The 16,095-nt window shown below is 33.8% G+C and overlaps 1 protein-coding gene across 1 annotated transcript in view; it reads right to left on the minus strand.

The window, feature by feature from the left end:
• The window catches only part of LOC662575 (hemicentin-1), a 95,919-nt gene extending 84,852 nt beyond the window's left edge, over nucleotides 1-11,067 (minus strand). Inside the window, exons 1-2 of the mRNA XM_008195107.3 lie at nucleotides 10,825-11,067; nucleotides 6,724-6,776 (exon numbers count right to left, since the gene is read on the minus strand). Of these exons, the coding sequence (XP_008193329.1) occupies nucleotides 6,724-6,772 (49 nt within the window). The 5' untranslated portion in view covers nucleotides 6,773-6,776; nucleotides 10,825-11,067. The remainder of the gene's footprint in view (nucleotides 1-6,723; nucleotides 6,777-10,824) is intronic.
• Nucleotides 11,068-16,095: the final 5,028 nt, after the last annotated feature.

A 16,095-nucleotide genomic window follows, 5' to 3' on the forward strand; every position in this document is an offset into this window, starting at 1 on the left:
GACATTTGAAAATGGATCTTAGATTAACTTGAATATATGTTTCTGTCATTGCGAGTTTTTATACGAGGGACGAAAAAATCGTCTTCAACAAAAGATAATTTAATTCGTATCTGTTTCCGTATAAAAGGTAGGATTTTAAAACAACGTACACATGTTTTGTTTTTGACATGCCGGACGGAAAATCCTGGAACAGTTTTTTACGACAAAATTTCTTTGATTGAATACAACACAATGTTTCTTTCATCCGGTATCCATAATACATGGATATTCTCTTTTTTGAAATTAAAGCTAAACCTTTTAATGTATGTCTGTATTCAAAAGTATCTTTTCAATTTTCGGAATTGAGATATTTGCTCAATAAAGCAAGTAAAATTCAAAATAAATAAACTTTTCTAGCCCGTATACTCCGCGACGAATTATTAAGAAAAAAGGAATTACGTAAGGTGCATTTTTCATAAATTATTTATTTTTTGAGAAACCACCATTTTGGGTCAAATTGAAATTTATATTCCCTTTACATTAATTTTATTTGCATACATTTTCGCAGTATAATTTACTTGAAACGTGTTACAGCACCCACTTTGACAATTTTTTCTCTTCTGCCGTGAAAAATAAATTTAAAAGCTTTTATATCTTTCGTAATCCTGTAAACTGTATTCAATAGCTGCAAGTTAAGTTTGTACTTTTTAAAACTACATTACCTAGGATAGTCGAGAAAAGCTTCAATTTCAAATTCAGAGCTCTTCTATTAAGCTCTGAGCAAAATATTAGCTACAGAATCGATACATTATTAAAATCACTTGCTACTCGGACAATACAAAAAAAAAATATATTTTCATCACAGTTAAGACACGCAAGAAGCAAAGCTCTGTGCTAAACGGTGCTTATTTAATTTAAACAATTGCTCCAGTTTTGTTCACTTGTTAGTAAATTTTTAACAAAGCCAATCTAAAAACTTTATAAACTAAACTCTCCAAACCCTATTTGTAGAATCCTTAACTATTGTTTGTAGAGTTGTGAAAAATTGTTAACCCTTTTTACTTCAAATCGTAATTGACAGAGGGATACAAATTAAAGTTGGTATTAATGTGCTAGAAGTGAAATTACCCCGCTTAACCAGTTCATACATTGTAATGGTGACATTTATGAATGTCGCCTTTGTTAAAATTATTTGCCCCTGTCGTAAAATTTTGTTTTATGTTATGCATGTGTAAAACGCCGCAATATATTATTTATGAGATAATGCCTAAAACAAAAAAGTAATAAACGTGGAAGAACAATATAAAACGAGGAACTGCTTTATCGGATCGGCTTAAGGATAAGTTGAAATGTTTGTTTGTCAAGCGTTTTTTGTTAACTTCAGGTTAAGTTTTATAACTCGATGTTGTTGGTAACTTGGTTGAGCTAGTACTTAATTAGATTGGACACATTGTAAAATACGTGGAGAAACGCAAAACGTAAAGTTTGTGTTCAAACGACTTTGGAAATTGTAAAAGATTCGCGAAAGTATTATAATTAGAACGTCGAAAAGCAAATTAGAGTTAATTTTTCGCTTTGTGTCATGATGTAAATGTTTCGCTTACGTTGGGCGATAATTATTCATCAAATATCATTTTTAATGAAAGGGAGCAAACGAATCCATCGCGAACAAAAAGTCTACATTAAGATTTATTATTGTGAATGAGAGCAAATGTAATTGATGAATTTGTTCGCAAGTTTTAATCTTTACGAGTTTGATTAATTAAAATCTGGGGTTAATTTAACACATTTCGCTCCTTGACCGTTTATGTGTTTCTGACAGGCATCCAAACTTACAATTATGCTTTTTCTGATTACTGATTGAAAGTATTTAACGCAATAAGCGTCTGACTACCAAAGCTAGGAAATTTTTCGACTAATTAATAATTCAGTTTTAAGCCTGACAATAGGTAGTAATGTCACTATTTATTACCGACCGGATTTTTGGCGGAATTCAAAAAAAATATGGAAAAAGAATGAATCAAGAGGGATTTGTTAACAAATGTTACTTTTACGATGTATTCGAGGGTTTATTATTTATATGAAAATTCGACTAAACAAAGCTTCGTTCTAAGCTTTGAGTAACTTGTAATGGTTAAATGATGATCCTGTTTCATGACGCCACTGTTGTTGACATCGTTATTTCGTGATAAATTCAACACCACCTCCAACAAACTTACATAATGCCATTTCAAACGGCGTTCCTTCAATTACTGGTGACCGACTTCTTTTTCCGTAAAAAATAATAAATCACATGGTGATGTTTTAACTTCCGGATTATTAATCGGAAACAGATTAATCTGAGAAGTCGGCCAGTTTTTGACAGCATAAATCTAAAGATCATTAATGAAGTGTAATCAATCGATATGGTAACTTTCTAAGTAGGAGTATCTGAGCTGTAATCAGGGGTGACCGCAATGAACGTATCACGTGTGTTTAGAATCAATAATTCATTTGACGTGGAATTCATGAATATAAATTTCGTCAATTTCGTCTCTGAGTGACACTTTTAATTCACGCCAAGTTGTATTCCAGGTCTAGACCATTACGCTCAATTGTTTTTGCTATTTACTCCCGAAACACATTGTACATTGAAAAGCGCAAGTAATTGGGTAGTTTATTATAATTTAACACTATTAATAACACATGCGGTTGTTTACGAGTTGTAGGTAATATGATGTTTTTGTGTGTGTGAATTAGTTAGTGTTGATTACATTTTTTTAATATAGAGTACATGCCGTAACATAACTGCACCGAATTACTGGGAGGTGTTTGGATTTGTGTTTGTTAATTAGGGTGGATGTTTTGTGTGTGTATACTCTTGACAGCGAATTGAGTTTTGTATGACAAAGCCGCATTTATTTGATAATGAATGAAAAGATGAATAACATTAAGGTGTGACAGCCATTAAGACGGTTTTATCTTCATGTTGTGACAAATCTGGCGACAACGTGGTATATTATTGTAAACGCTGGTGTTAAAGAGACAATTAACTGTCAATTGCGTGTTAATTTTGCCGTCGTTTGTCGAATTGGTGAATTGTAAAATAGCTTGTTAGTGAGATTTATTCAATTTAAAAGTACATAGTTTGGAAGTAATTAAGTTCGGGTGTTCAATTTGGCGTATAGATAAGCCTTTTAGGAATTAATCACCGCAGTTTTAAGAATCAATAATTTTAAAAGTTGTTTTGTATCGAGTTTCCTGGAGATGAAGCTGCGCGCGTAAGCTTTGTAAAAGCTGTGTGCTTATGAGGATTATTATTTATTCTGCTAAATTTGCCAATCAAAGTCAAATAAACGTTGTTTTGTTTACAAATTTATGTAAATGAAACGGAGTACTTAGGTAGCGACTTGAGTGGGGTAGTGCAAAATCGAAGTAAATTAGCATACATAGGTCCTGCTTACTATTCTAGGGTTGATTTCTGATGCGATGCTTATAAGCCCGCGTTCAGAATGTTATGGGGATTCCGGGTAAGCCTTCAAACGTTTAGCATAGACCGGCCATAACACTACGAATGACGCTTACCTGCATAACCTCTTATCGACACTTTGAAATTCTTTCCATTTCCAAACTGAAATCCAAATGACCAAGACATTTGAATAAAACCGTTTCAGATAAATGAATTAAATTCATTCAAATGCACTGATTAAGGTTTTATGCGAGTACATAGAGCTCTTATGCGAATTGTCATATAATTCATTCACCGGCTAAATGAGATATGGCGATAAAAAGAGGACCGTCCACCCGTGATATTGAATAGAAATATTCATGAGTGGGCATAAAATTTGAATTTACATCCATTAGTCCATCAGCAGAAGTACGTTTTTGAACAAAAACCACTTTAAGCTCAACCAGCAAGAACATTCAATATAGGATAATACGAAAGAGCGACATTGGCCATCCTAACACATACATGAAACCACTAGATTACAACGCATCAATCTACACAGCACATGTACCAATTTATCCCAAACAATACACTTTTTATCCATCTAACCCATTCACCATACATCATTTCTTCAACCCCATTACATCCTTTTTTCAACACTGATTAATCTTGCGAATCCAATCAGACAATTTCCCTACTTGCAAAAACCAAAACATATTTTTAATTGCGCGTTCCGAGTTTCACTAAAAAAAGAAAAACGTCTAGAAACAAAAATATCGCGTCAGTAACAGCACAAATCAATACCTAAATGTACTCGAATAAATGCTGTTTTCCGAAGTTTCAACCTTTTATAACAATTATTCAGTTTCATATTTTAAAAAACGTAATGTGGGAAAATTAAATTCAAAGTTCGTGGTTGAAAAAGCAGCCAGTTAAATGGTCATAAATTGCCAACTTTTCTGGAAGAGCAAATTAGGAAATAACTTTCGAAAATGTTTAATTTTATTTATCATTTTAAATTTATGGGAGCTCACAGTGCACCTTGAGTGTAATTTATTTAGAAACAGTTAAGGTTAAGAGGAATCCAGTTCGTGTCATCAAGTTGTACAAACATGAACTTAGTTAAGCACTAACCCTTCACCTGCTATACCGAAGGAAATTAAACGTGGATTAAATCAAGATTTGGGAAAGGAAGAGTAATATGGATTTTATTAAACGTAACAAGAAATTTCGTAATAATTTTCAGGTGCTTGTACAAACATTGATCAACATTTTACGAAACGTACTAACAGCGTGTGTATATTTCCAAAAGTAAATATTCATGCGAATGTTTTATTTTTAGAAAGCTTTTTACACTTTGTCCATGCAAATCTCTTTTATTAAAGGAGAGGCAGCAAAACTACGTGACTTAATTACGTATAAATAGATTTTTCACTGAATCCGCTATTACTCTGACAATTTCTACGGTGTAATGCGATCGAAAGCAAATTTAAACTCGTTCATCAGCTCGTGACAGATCGTATCACAAGCTCTCAATGTTACGAAAAGGAAAAAATTCACGCTGACTGCGTGATTATTTCTTGGGCTCGGTACGTGATAAACATGATGCGCTTCTTGCAGCTGGAATTAGCTGAAATTTATTGTGTATTATGGGGTGAAGCGAGATCACCGGGGATCGAACCGCAGGCCGCGAAATGACGGCTTGTCACTTCGCCAGTGTTTGCAGGATTGATTCAAATTATCGCGCATTTATTGCAATTTACATATAAATCTGAATTTGTCATTAGGAAGATAAAAATATAACGGTCAATAACGAACGTTATGACAGCCGAAAATTATTTAATCAATTATCGCAGAGTTATATTGTTACCGATGCACAATGGCCGGATTGTGGATTAATTAACGATTATTGGATTTGTTATCGACTAATGGTCTATGCAGTCGGTTATCTCCATTATTCGATTAATACCAGAACGGGATGTTGTTAAAATGCGAATTTTAGCGGAGCTAAAGGGCGGCGTTTGTTTTTTCTTGTTTATTATTTGGCCGGACCTCCGAATCGGCCGTAAATTTGGATTTAACTTTATGTTCATTACGTAATAACTTCGGTAAGTGTAGTGCGTAAAATTTTATTTTCCTCGTTAATAAATAATTTATTGTTAATACGTAATAAATAGCAAATTGCCGGCAATAAATACCGAAGGCACATTCGCCGAAATTACTTTTCATGCAAGTTTGGGCGAGGCAATCTAACCGAAATAAACAACGTTACGCACAAAGGCTGCTAAATATCCATTTTCTGTTTTGCAACTTGCTCATTATTGTGCAGTTATTATAGCGTTATCGTTAATATAGATTAAAATTTGTTATTAGATTAAACTTGCAATTTTCACAGATAAATTCATTTTACATGCATAATCCGAACGTTCAGCATCAAAGAGGTATTTAGGACGTACCAAAAGGTACAGCCTTCCAAATCCCCATTTTCATAGAAAGGTTTCTTGCAACTTCCCGAATTCATATTGAGTGATGAATCCGTTTTTCGATATCAAAAGCTATCTCCAGCTGTAAGAAGCTTTTTATAAAGCATACAAAAATACAACAATTTTCTATACGGATCTTGTCAAGGACGCCTTTGAACATTAGGTTCAAATTGATCCTAACTTCTCCAATGACTTTACGTGCCACGCTTGCCATTGAACCCGAAGCGGTTTTTTGGATTAGAGCGCAATAATTAAGTTAGAAAATGGGATTCCAAAATTACTAGCCATAATCCTATTTAGTTTATTCTCCTTGCCCTTTGTTGCAAGTGTCGAACCGCTCATTCCGAATGCCGTTTGCACCCTCCGCTTTAATCACTAGATACATACATATCTAGCTGAAATTAGAAAATTGGCCAACGCTGGAAAAATCAATTGAAAAAAACAAACAGAGACCATCCGTTGATGATCGTAATTGGGTGCAGGAAGTTGAACGTTTTGGGAATTTCGAATTGATTTCGCTCAATTAAAATACGATTCGATCCGGTTCTCGCCAAATAAAAATCAGCCAGTTTAAAACAACACGGATTTAATGTTTACATGTTTTTGTGCGCTACTTTTGGATCATATTTGCAATGCAAGTTCCATTGTATCTATACATATATCATTGGCAGCGGTGCAGCACAGTTACAATCCTCGACTGTATCGAGTGGCGTATTGCAGCTTGCAACTTTCCTGCAAGTGATTAGTTTACAGGTTCGTGTCCATCAGGGCGGAATTTTCGAAAATGTTTCACACAATTGAGAGACGCGTGAAATTCAAATTGCACATTCTTACCGTGTATCCAGTTGGTAGATAGCCACAAAAGCAGGACTCTGCAATCCATTGTCCTAAAACCAAAGTTTTGTTTGATTAATCACGCATCTATGTCGAAGAAAATTATTGTTTCATTTGAATTGCCTCACGCTTTTATGCAAACTGTTCGAATAAAGCTGATCAAAAATGATTACACACTAAAACTGCCGACGGCGACGGACATAAAGGAACCTTTGGCAGTTTTTAGTTTTATGAGTACTTTGTTTTTTTGAAACTTACCCGGGCACTCACTGCACTTAATTTTTTGTTTTGGTTTTAGAGCTTGTGTAAAGTGCCACTTTTCACGCATTCGTGGGTATTTATGAATATTATCTGTTGGTTATTTTGCGGAGTTTTGTTTATTTAATGTTATTTTTAATTGTTATTTTTAGTAATAATTTACAAGAAAAATAACACAACGATAATATCCGTGCGATCTAAGGGCTAATTTGCATTTATATCACACAGAGCTTTTGAAGATTGATGACATGGAAAATATCTGATGTTTCAAATTTATTTGTACGTATATTACATGTTGAATTTGTGTTGAGGTGGTACAAGGTGTTTTTTAAATACGACTTTGAAATTATGAAAAAGTTTCCGAATTTACTTGCAATTAATCACAAGTTTTATTACAATTGTACAATTGCCACAGTTTTCACGTTTTCATTGTAATAAATGAAAATGATATTTTCGTGTAGAGTGTCGGCGTAATTTATAATAAGTTGTTGTAAGTTTGCGCGACGATAAAAAGATGAATAAAGTATCGTTGCATTATTAATTAATGATAGCCAAAGTAACGGTCCCCCATGTGTACCTTGTAAAACTTTATATAATGGCGTTGTTATTCGCTGTAGTTGTTATTAAAAGTTTGGAATATCAAATACTCAGGTGTGCAAAATATATTGGATTATTGATTGAATACTTGATTGTGTCGACAGTCGGATGGAAAAAAGGAAGTTCTTTTGATTTGTCAAAAACCTGTAATAAAGATAAAGTTGTCGGAGTTATCGAAGTTGTTAGATTGAATGACTTGTTTTCCTGTCAGACAATTACTAAGACAAGGGCGGTAATAAACATAAATTTCTAGGACGTAAAAGTTGCTTGTCAGTCGAGATAATTTAAATCTGTCCAATTAAAACTTAAACGAATTGTAAATGAAAATGACAAGAAGAGGTCATTGTTGTGGTCCGAACAAGTCATGATTAAATATTTACATTAAAACTTGTTACAGCAAGTTTTACTTTCTTTCAATTAATTAAATTTAAATAACTTTAAACAACTGTCTAAAACTTCTGTGAGGGGAAGTCTAGCGAAAATGAAAAATTCTGAATATTTCACAATTTCGGCTCGAAACAATTATTTTCAAGTTGGTATAGCATGATGGCGCAATTAAATATCACGAATGTACGGAAATAATTATCGTATCATAAAATGGATAATTTTGTTTTAATTAATAACGGAAGCCAACAAAAGTTAAATTAAGTTTTGAACAATACGGTTAAAAAATTAATTTACGGCGCTTTTATTATCGTAAGCACTTTAAACCGTTTCAATCCCAAATCGATAATAAAGTGTTATTATCAAAATTGGAATTCTATGCACCTATTAAAACAAACGATTTTGCATTTAAACGATCGTTTTGTATTTTGCGAAATTGATTTACTCGTTTGTGATTTTAAGGTGCGTCTGTAATCTGTAACAACAAGGACGAACTGCCACCTTACCGCTTTATCCTACTTCAATTTCAGTAAAATCCTCTTTGCTTGTATATTCTATAGTGTTTTATCCTGAATCTTTCTACAAAAAATTATACAAGAATTGATTCTTGCTGAATACTAAAACCAAACACGCCACCATAAACAAGAACTTCATCTACATTTAATCAAAATCTGATAAAGGAGCGATTTGTTGTCGTTCTTATTTTGTTAAAAGAATTTACGATACGTCGCGATAAGAGGAAAGTAATGTAAAGCATAATTCTACCTCGAGCTTTTCACTGATTATTACTTATTGTTTATGGTTTACTATTTTTATTATAATGCCACGGCACTTTTAACATAATTTGAAAACATTTCAGGCCCAAGCTATGAATTCTCCTGAAATATGAATTCTTTATTGTAATATATTAAAGTAATTATAGTCAGCCATTGAACGTCCCCCTGGGAATTTTGAATAAATCTCCTTATATTTCCGTATTAAAAGGTTTGCAAAGTAATGAAGCGGTGTGGAAAGTTAAACAATTGAACAGTACGATATCAAAGGAAAGTAATAATGCTCAAAATCTTTATAAAATTAACGTCAGGAAAGCAAAAGAGCCTGTTTTAGGTACCAGGTCGATTTATGCAAACTTGCAATTTAATCTACACTGTTTCAAACGAATTATTTAATAGACTGCTAATTAACAGCATAGGCATACAGGTAATCCTATTAAATATTTCGTGTTTAATTATTATTATGTATCGATCAACAATATTTTGATACTTTTTTGTAACAAAGCTTCCATTAGAATGTATCACCTCACTGTATAAAAAAGCAGGAAATTAATTCAATTGTTTTTTAGTTAAGTCAAAGCAAAATATTTCAGTCTTTTTCACGATTTCCCGGCAGTAACTCCGAAACCCTTTTAGTAATTAAATAGACTCGACGAAAACCTTACTATCGTCGTCCCTTACATTTTGTTAACATTGCAACTCTACTTTATTCTGTACTGGCTTGCTAATTAATTGACTGTATCTAATTTTTGGTTAGGACCCTTGTGTAATTTGCACAACATCACCCTTATAACTATAATTCGTCACAAAATATCCACGCTTCACACCTTCAGCAAGCAATCGGCATTTCTCTAGGTAAATTGGTTTATAGCCGAACGACGAAGGGAATATCGCAATCAATTGATTCCTAATGGATTTCGATATTGCAACAGCGACACAACAAATACAGTGCCATTTAAAAAAGTCAATTTTTATCAATATGTTGTTTTATGGTAATGTCCACTAATGTGTGATCTGTGTTTTCACGAAGGCTGAATGTGTAAAAATTTATTTTCGTTCTGAATATACCAAAATTTTGCGAAAGTAGAGATGTCGTATTAATTATAAATAATTGCTTTGTTAATTTTCAGTTGTGGATACTTGCAACATGTATAAAATACATTTATGTTTGGCAAGTTTAACGTTAATTAAAATTTATTCGTTTAAAAGGAGTAGCTGGTTTCAGTGATGATTCAATTTTGATTTTTGGGAATAAAAGGGGTAAAAGTGGAGGATTAGGGGATTTGGGGGTATGTAAATCTGCATGTGTCGCGATGGTAACTCGTCCCAAGATGCCAGCTCCATTAAATAGTGTATGAGGGCCTCGCTGTGCAAGGAATTTAAGATTTGACACGTTCGGTGTAAATTGGCGATGAGGTACAAGAGGCAGAGCATTTCTTTCTAAAACTAACTATTGTAAATGTAAGGAATAAAAAATGCTGTAAACCATCAGTTACGCGGAGAGAATCAATCTCTTGCAGGTCTTGTGTATGGCCGACGTTGCAATAAAACGGGCGAGACCTCTTAATAATGGAATATTTAATAAAAAGTTGATTTTCCAGCCGTTTCCTTTAAAACTCTTCAATGGTTGAATCAATAAAGAGTAACGCGATTCGGTAATTGGGAATAGTGTAAAAAATTGGGAACGTGAGGGATTTGTGTGAAAAAATTAATTAAGTTGATAATTTTTGTTGCAAAAGAGGCACAAATCTAATATTTATAATTAATTTCGGCAAGCCATTCAAACCGCTATTTTCAATTTCAAAAGTAATTATTTTAATCACATTATGTTGTCGGCTTAGAATAATTCTATTGGTGGATTTTCGGTGATAATTTACTTACGGCCTTAATGACCGTCCACAATTCCGGGATTGAGTTTTCTTGAAAATACCTCGACATACATTATTTATAAAGTCGAATAGCAACTGCATTAAGAACATTTCATGCACATTCTCTCGTATAATATAAATGCAAACACGCTCAGTGTCTATAATTTTTAATGAAAGAACGAACGCTTTTTTCCGAAAATGACACGAAAGCCAAAACCCACCTTAATTATCGAGAAGCATTTGCTAATGGTAAGAAAACATGACCCGGAACCACAGGATCACTTTTTGTTCACACCATCGTAATCCCAGCAGGACATACTTTCGAAATTAGCGGCACATTTCCGGAACGAAGCGCTTTCGAAATTTCTTCAAGTTGAAAAAATGCCGGAACTCTAAACTGGTTTAGGAGCGTGTTTCAGGAGCGACGCCGGTCCGGGGCGTCTTGTAATCAGCGTCGGTTTTAAAAGACTGACTTGGAAACTCCGGGCAAAACGATGGTATTGGCGAGCATCTACGAATTTTCACGATTTACTCTCAAAACTTAACACAAACAGTTGGTATAGATTTCCCGGTATACGATTGGACACAGTGTTTCCAATAGGTGACATTAATTGACATTTGTCATTTCCAATATTTCTTCCGTCTGCCTAAAGCCCTAATTCCACCGCCGCGCCGACTTAATTTCATTATACTCTCAAATTTTTCCATAACCTATAGCACACCTGAATTTCCCCCATTCAAACCGGCGATAAATCAATTATGTTCAATGAAAAACCGGTTGAGTCTCTTAAATAACACCCCACAACTCTCAATTTTTCTTTTCCTCAACAATCGATTTTTGGGCTCTGTCGAGCGTAGACAACCGCCAAACGAACTACAATGTTTTCATGCTTTATAAATCTGATCAAATTTTAGCGAAGATTCATCACAATTTCATCGATTCCGGGGACCAATTTTAAAGAATTTAATTTTGTTGTTTGGACTCCACCACACGTCCACATTAGCCACTTAGTTTCCGATCAATAACATTGCCAAGATTGAACGATTCATTAAATTTTTATGGTCTTAGTTATGCGTTTTATAGATTTCAAAACTGTTGCAGGCAACATAACAGTCTCTACCAATAACATAATGGACGGTTATAACCGCGCGCTCAAATTGTCCACTTATTTTACAAAAGATTTCAACAAATGTTTCACCGGATTAGTGGAAAGCCAAATCTTTGAATAATTAATAGCCGCATAAATAGCAAATGACATGAATCTTTTACCGTACAATAAATTTACTATTATTTGATCCGGTGTGACACCTAGTGTTAAAAGAGCATTAAAAGTCTTGAATATTTTAATGCACATAATAAAGTGTTTGAGTTTAAATAACAAATCTAAATAAGTCATGACTATACTTGTACATTAATGATAAATTTCTGTGTGTACGCAAAATGTTTACCAATTAAATCTCATTTAATTTATGTCTAATTAGGTGTGTGTTCTTAATAAATAAAATCCGATTTAAATATAAAAAAGAAGCCTTTATTTTTTGGTCTGCTTGAGATCTAAAGTCTAATGAGGATGGCTTTCAATTTTCTTGAAACTTAATTTTGTGGGCCAGCCTATGTGTGAAAGACTAGACAGTCAAACTAAAAAAATGTTTTTTTTTTAATAAGAATATCATTGTCCTTTAATATTCAACAATATTTTCGTTTAATTGCTCAAGCCTATCGTTTTCTAAACTGAAAATATTACTGACGTACTGTTGTTGAAAGTATAGTCTAGAAAAATTTGTATTTGCAGTGAATAAGCGTTATATGTCAATAAAAATATTCATTTAGGTTTTTTAAATATTCTATTAACAGAATTAGTTTGTTGTTGGTTTTCGTTTTCAACTTGCGTTTTGACTAATATTTTGATCCTCTACCAATAATTCACGTTGCGGTTAAATAATAACGGACAAGCTTTATCTATTATGGCATTTTAATAATACAAACAACCGCAATCAAAAGAACTAAATAACAAATATAAATACGCACCTCCAGTACAAATAAAAAAATCATTTACAAATAAACCAGTAATGTTAATTAAACCCCATGGATTAAAAATGTTATGGATGCCCATTACAGCAACAATTTACGAGTGCCAAGTTTATTAACACTGTGTTGTTATTAGTTATTGGGTTAAGACGGTTCTACTCTTGCACTTGAACCACATGTCTAAAAGCCGCATAATGTGGGAAACGCTCTATAATGTACTCTTGGAGATAGCTCACTGACTGCGGCAAGAATTTCAAAGGCCGGCGTTAAAGTCAGAGTGGAGGCCGTCCCGACAGTCAACAAAATATTACATTATTGTTAAACAAACTTAACAAAAGCTTCGGACAAAAACGGTCATCTGACTCTGACGGTAATCCCGGTAACCGGAGCGCTCCGGAATCTTATTTACAATCACCCAAGGAATTCAAATTCGCGCATAAAACGTTCCCTGGTCTTGTTTTAGAAAAATCGATTTCTGCGATATTTTACGGTCTCCTAAACAAATCTGAAAAATAATCGGACACGCGATACCGGGTGCTTCAGCAAGATCAAACGAGCAAAATATTTGGTGGTGGTAACTCGGAATTAATCCTAGTTCCATTATCTCTAAAATTGTTCTCCTTTCAGCAAAATACATGTATGTTAGACTATCTTATCTCTATTTCTTTCTTTTGAAAGCAGCCATCGGTGGTTAAAATACTGTGAACTCATTTTCTTGATTAGAGAAGTTAATACAGTATTTACATCACACACAAAGGTTGAGCAGCCAAGATCCCCAATGTGATATACATTTTAATTTACATACGTTTGCATATTAGTTGCTATTTAATACAATAGCTTCATTAATTAGTTGTGCAAAAAATTCGGTTCTTTGCGTTTTCGAACAAACATTCAATCACTGAACACAATCAAAATGTAATTACAATGTGGATAAGCTGTTTTAACCGCGATTTGTTTCTGTAAAGCTAGCCATGACATCAATTAACGAATCTTTATAAGCAACTTGTTTTCAAGCATTAAAATACAATAAGTGGGACGTTATAGCCTGTTTTCACCATGCTTAACAAAAAATCTGAACACTTTTGATTTTCTAATTAATGTGTAGTTGTTTCTCCTTCAACTACATAAAGAACTACCGTTCAGTCTTTTTTGCTACTTTAATAAAAGCAGCTCTCTAATAAATTTGTTTTACGTCTACAGATTTTGCCCGATAGCCCTATTGTACGTTCTATTTTTATAAGATCTCAAAGCTCGGGCTTATTCCTGAGTCAAAATAGAAGAGTGCGTATTAAAAGCCAATTTACCTTTAATTAAACTTTATCGCTAAAGTTGCAAATAAAATTTAAAAAACACAGATAAAGCTTGATGAGTATTATAATAGAAGAATTAAGAAATAAATTTTATTGTTCTTAATTGAATAAAATATGTTTTGGATGTACAGGTAATATAGCCAATCGCCAGGCAATTAACTTATCGACGTTGCTATATAAATTCTAATCTCAAACAAATATTCCATATAATTACGAGCATAGCTGTACGATACGTAAGTGCGTGATTATTCATTGTTGTCAGCAGTCAGCACCATTATTTGATTATTGTGAGGAACGGAGGAATGTTTGTGATCCTATCTCCGTTGCACTCACACAGCTAACAAGTCGAAGGCTATCTCCAAGAGCTTTTGTGTGGAATTTGTCAAAAATGGTTCGTTTTCTAGTAAAACGTAAAACTGCCGGTACTTAAATAATATAAACTTCAACAGTGACATTTCTGCGCTTTTCAAAGTCGGCATACATTTTTGATTAGGAGTAAATTGGTTTTCGCTCTCTGCCAAATGTAATTTTTTATCCCCTTGCAATCTGGCAAGAGCTGAATCGGACATGAAATCATCCGATTTTTAGCTTAGCCTCACGTAATTATATTTTTAAGCCGTGAAAATATTTGCTTGTCACTTGGGTGAGACATGCTGCGAGTTAGAGTCTACAAACAACTGATGGTAAAGCAATGAAATTAGTACTAATAAAGTTAGTGTTGCAGGCTAGGTCTTTGTAGTTGCAAACTGTTTATTGCATTCTGCGAGTGGTCTGTTGTTCTTTGAAACATACGGAACTTTGTAAAGCTTGCCAATGACGGTAGAAAAATCGAAATGTTTGACTCATGCAAATGTTTGCAGTGACAGCAAACCGGAGTTGCTATTGAAATCATGTTAAAGAGTAATTTAACCTAAGTTGTCCGTTAATATCCGATGAGGAAAGATGCATCCTTGGTGGTTGATAAATGTGGTCAAGTCAGCCGACGCGTGACTTATATCAATTACTATGCTATGATAGGTGCTAATTTCGGGGCATTTGTATAACGCCTTGGACGTCTCGAACGAGAACGCTCGATCTGCATATATTCCACGCAGAAATTCTACTTGTTACTAGCCTCATTTATTCAATGGTGTTAAATATACCGCTTCGGAGGAAACACTAATGACCATCTACATACCGAATAGAATACAAAATGTTTTTAACATGCGATTCCGAACTGTTTATCTTATCTAAAAACGTACACGCCTTTCGAAATAGCCCTCAAATGACTAAAACAGTCCATATAGTCTCTGCGGCCTTCCTTCTAATTGAATTTTGCCTCTTTACATACGAAATCAGTTTAACGACCAGAACTTTCGTTACCCCGAAACACAAACGATGGCACACTCTGTATATTTCCTGACGTCACGTAAAAAATCGCTTTCGTACCAAATGCAAATTTGCTTATGCGTCAAAGCCATTCGTTTAGAGTTATGCTCCAATCCAACTGTAGTGACAACATTTTTATGGTAATCCAATCATAAACCTATTCACTCCATATGCTTAGGCATAAACTATGCTCGCGTCCCCATTTAGGGCACTAATCATATCCCAAACAGAGATATTAATAATTCAGCGAAAGCTGCCCACTCTTAATTATAAATCATAAATTATTTAATTACGGTGCAAAGTATGAAAGCAAATGAATGTAAATATGCATTTATTTTAAATTTGAATATATAGGTAGTCCCAAAATAAGCCGCTAACGGATCCTCTGGTGCTAAATACTCAAAATCGTCTTTACATACTGAAGTTTTTGATGAGTATTGATAATTTTTGATCATGACTTTGATACCTATCAATAATTTCGCCAGTTCTTCTCAAACAAATGATGTAAGAAGAGTTATTTACTTTTATATCGCGCATAGCACTCGTATATGTGATCGACCTAAATCGATGTCTCGACAATAAGTGAATAAATGTTTGTCGCATTTACTAGCAATTTATGTTGATAGTTCTTTTAAGGGAGCTGCCACATTAGAGCGTAAGCGTCGTCATTTCACGTTCTCAAGATACCAAATACTTGTGTTTTTTGTTATTTGTTAGATTACGCGTTTTCAAAAATTACGCTTTTAGTATTTCACTAATTTCAGACCAATTAAAACGACTTTAAA

The sequence above is a fragment of the Tribolium castaneum genome, chromosome 10, assembly GCF_031307605.1.
Source record: "Tribolium castaneum strain GA2 chromosome 10, icTriCast1.1, whole genome shotgun sequence".
Lineage (NCBI taxonomy): Eukaryota > Metazoa > Arthropoda > Insecta > Coleoptera > Tenebrionidae > Tribolium > Tribolium castaneum.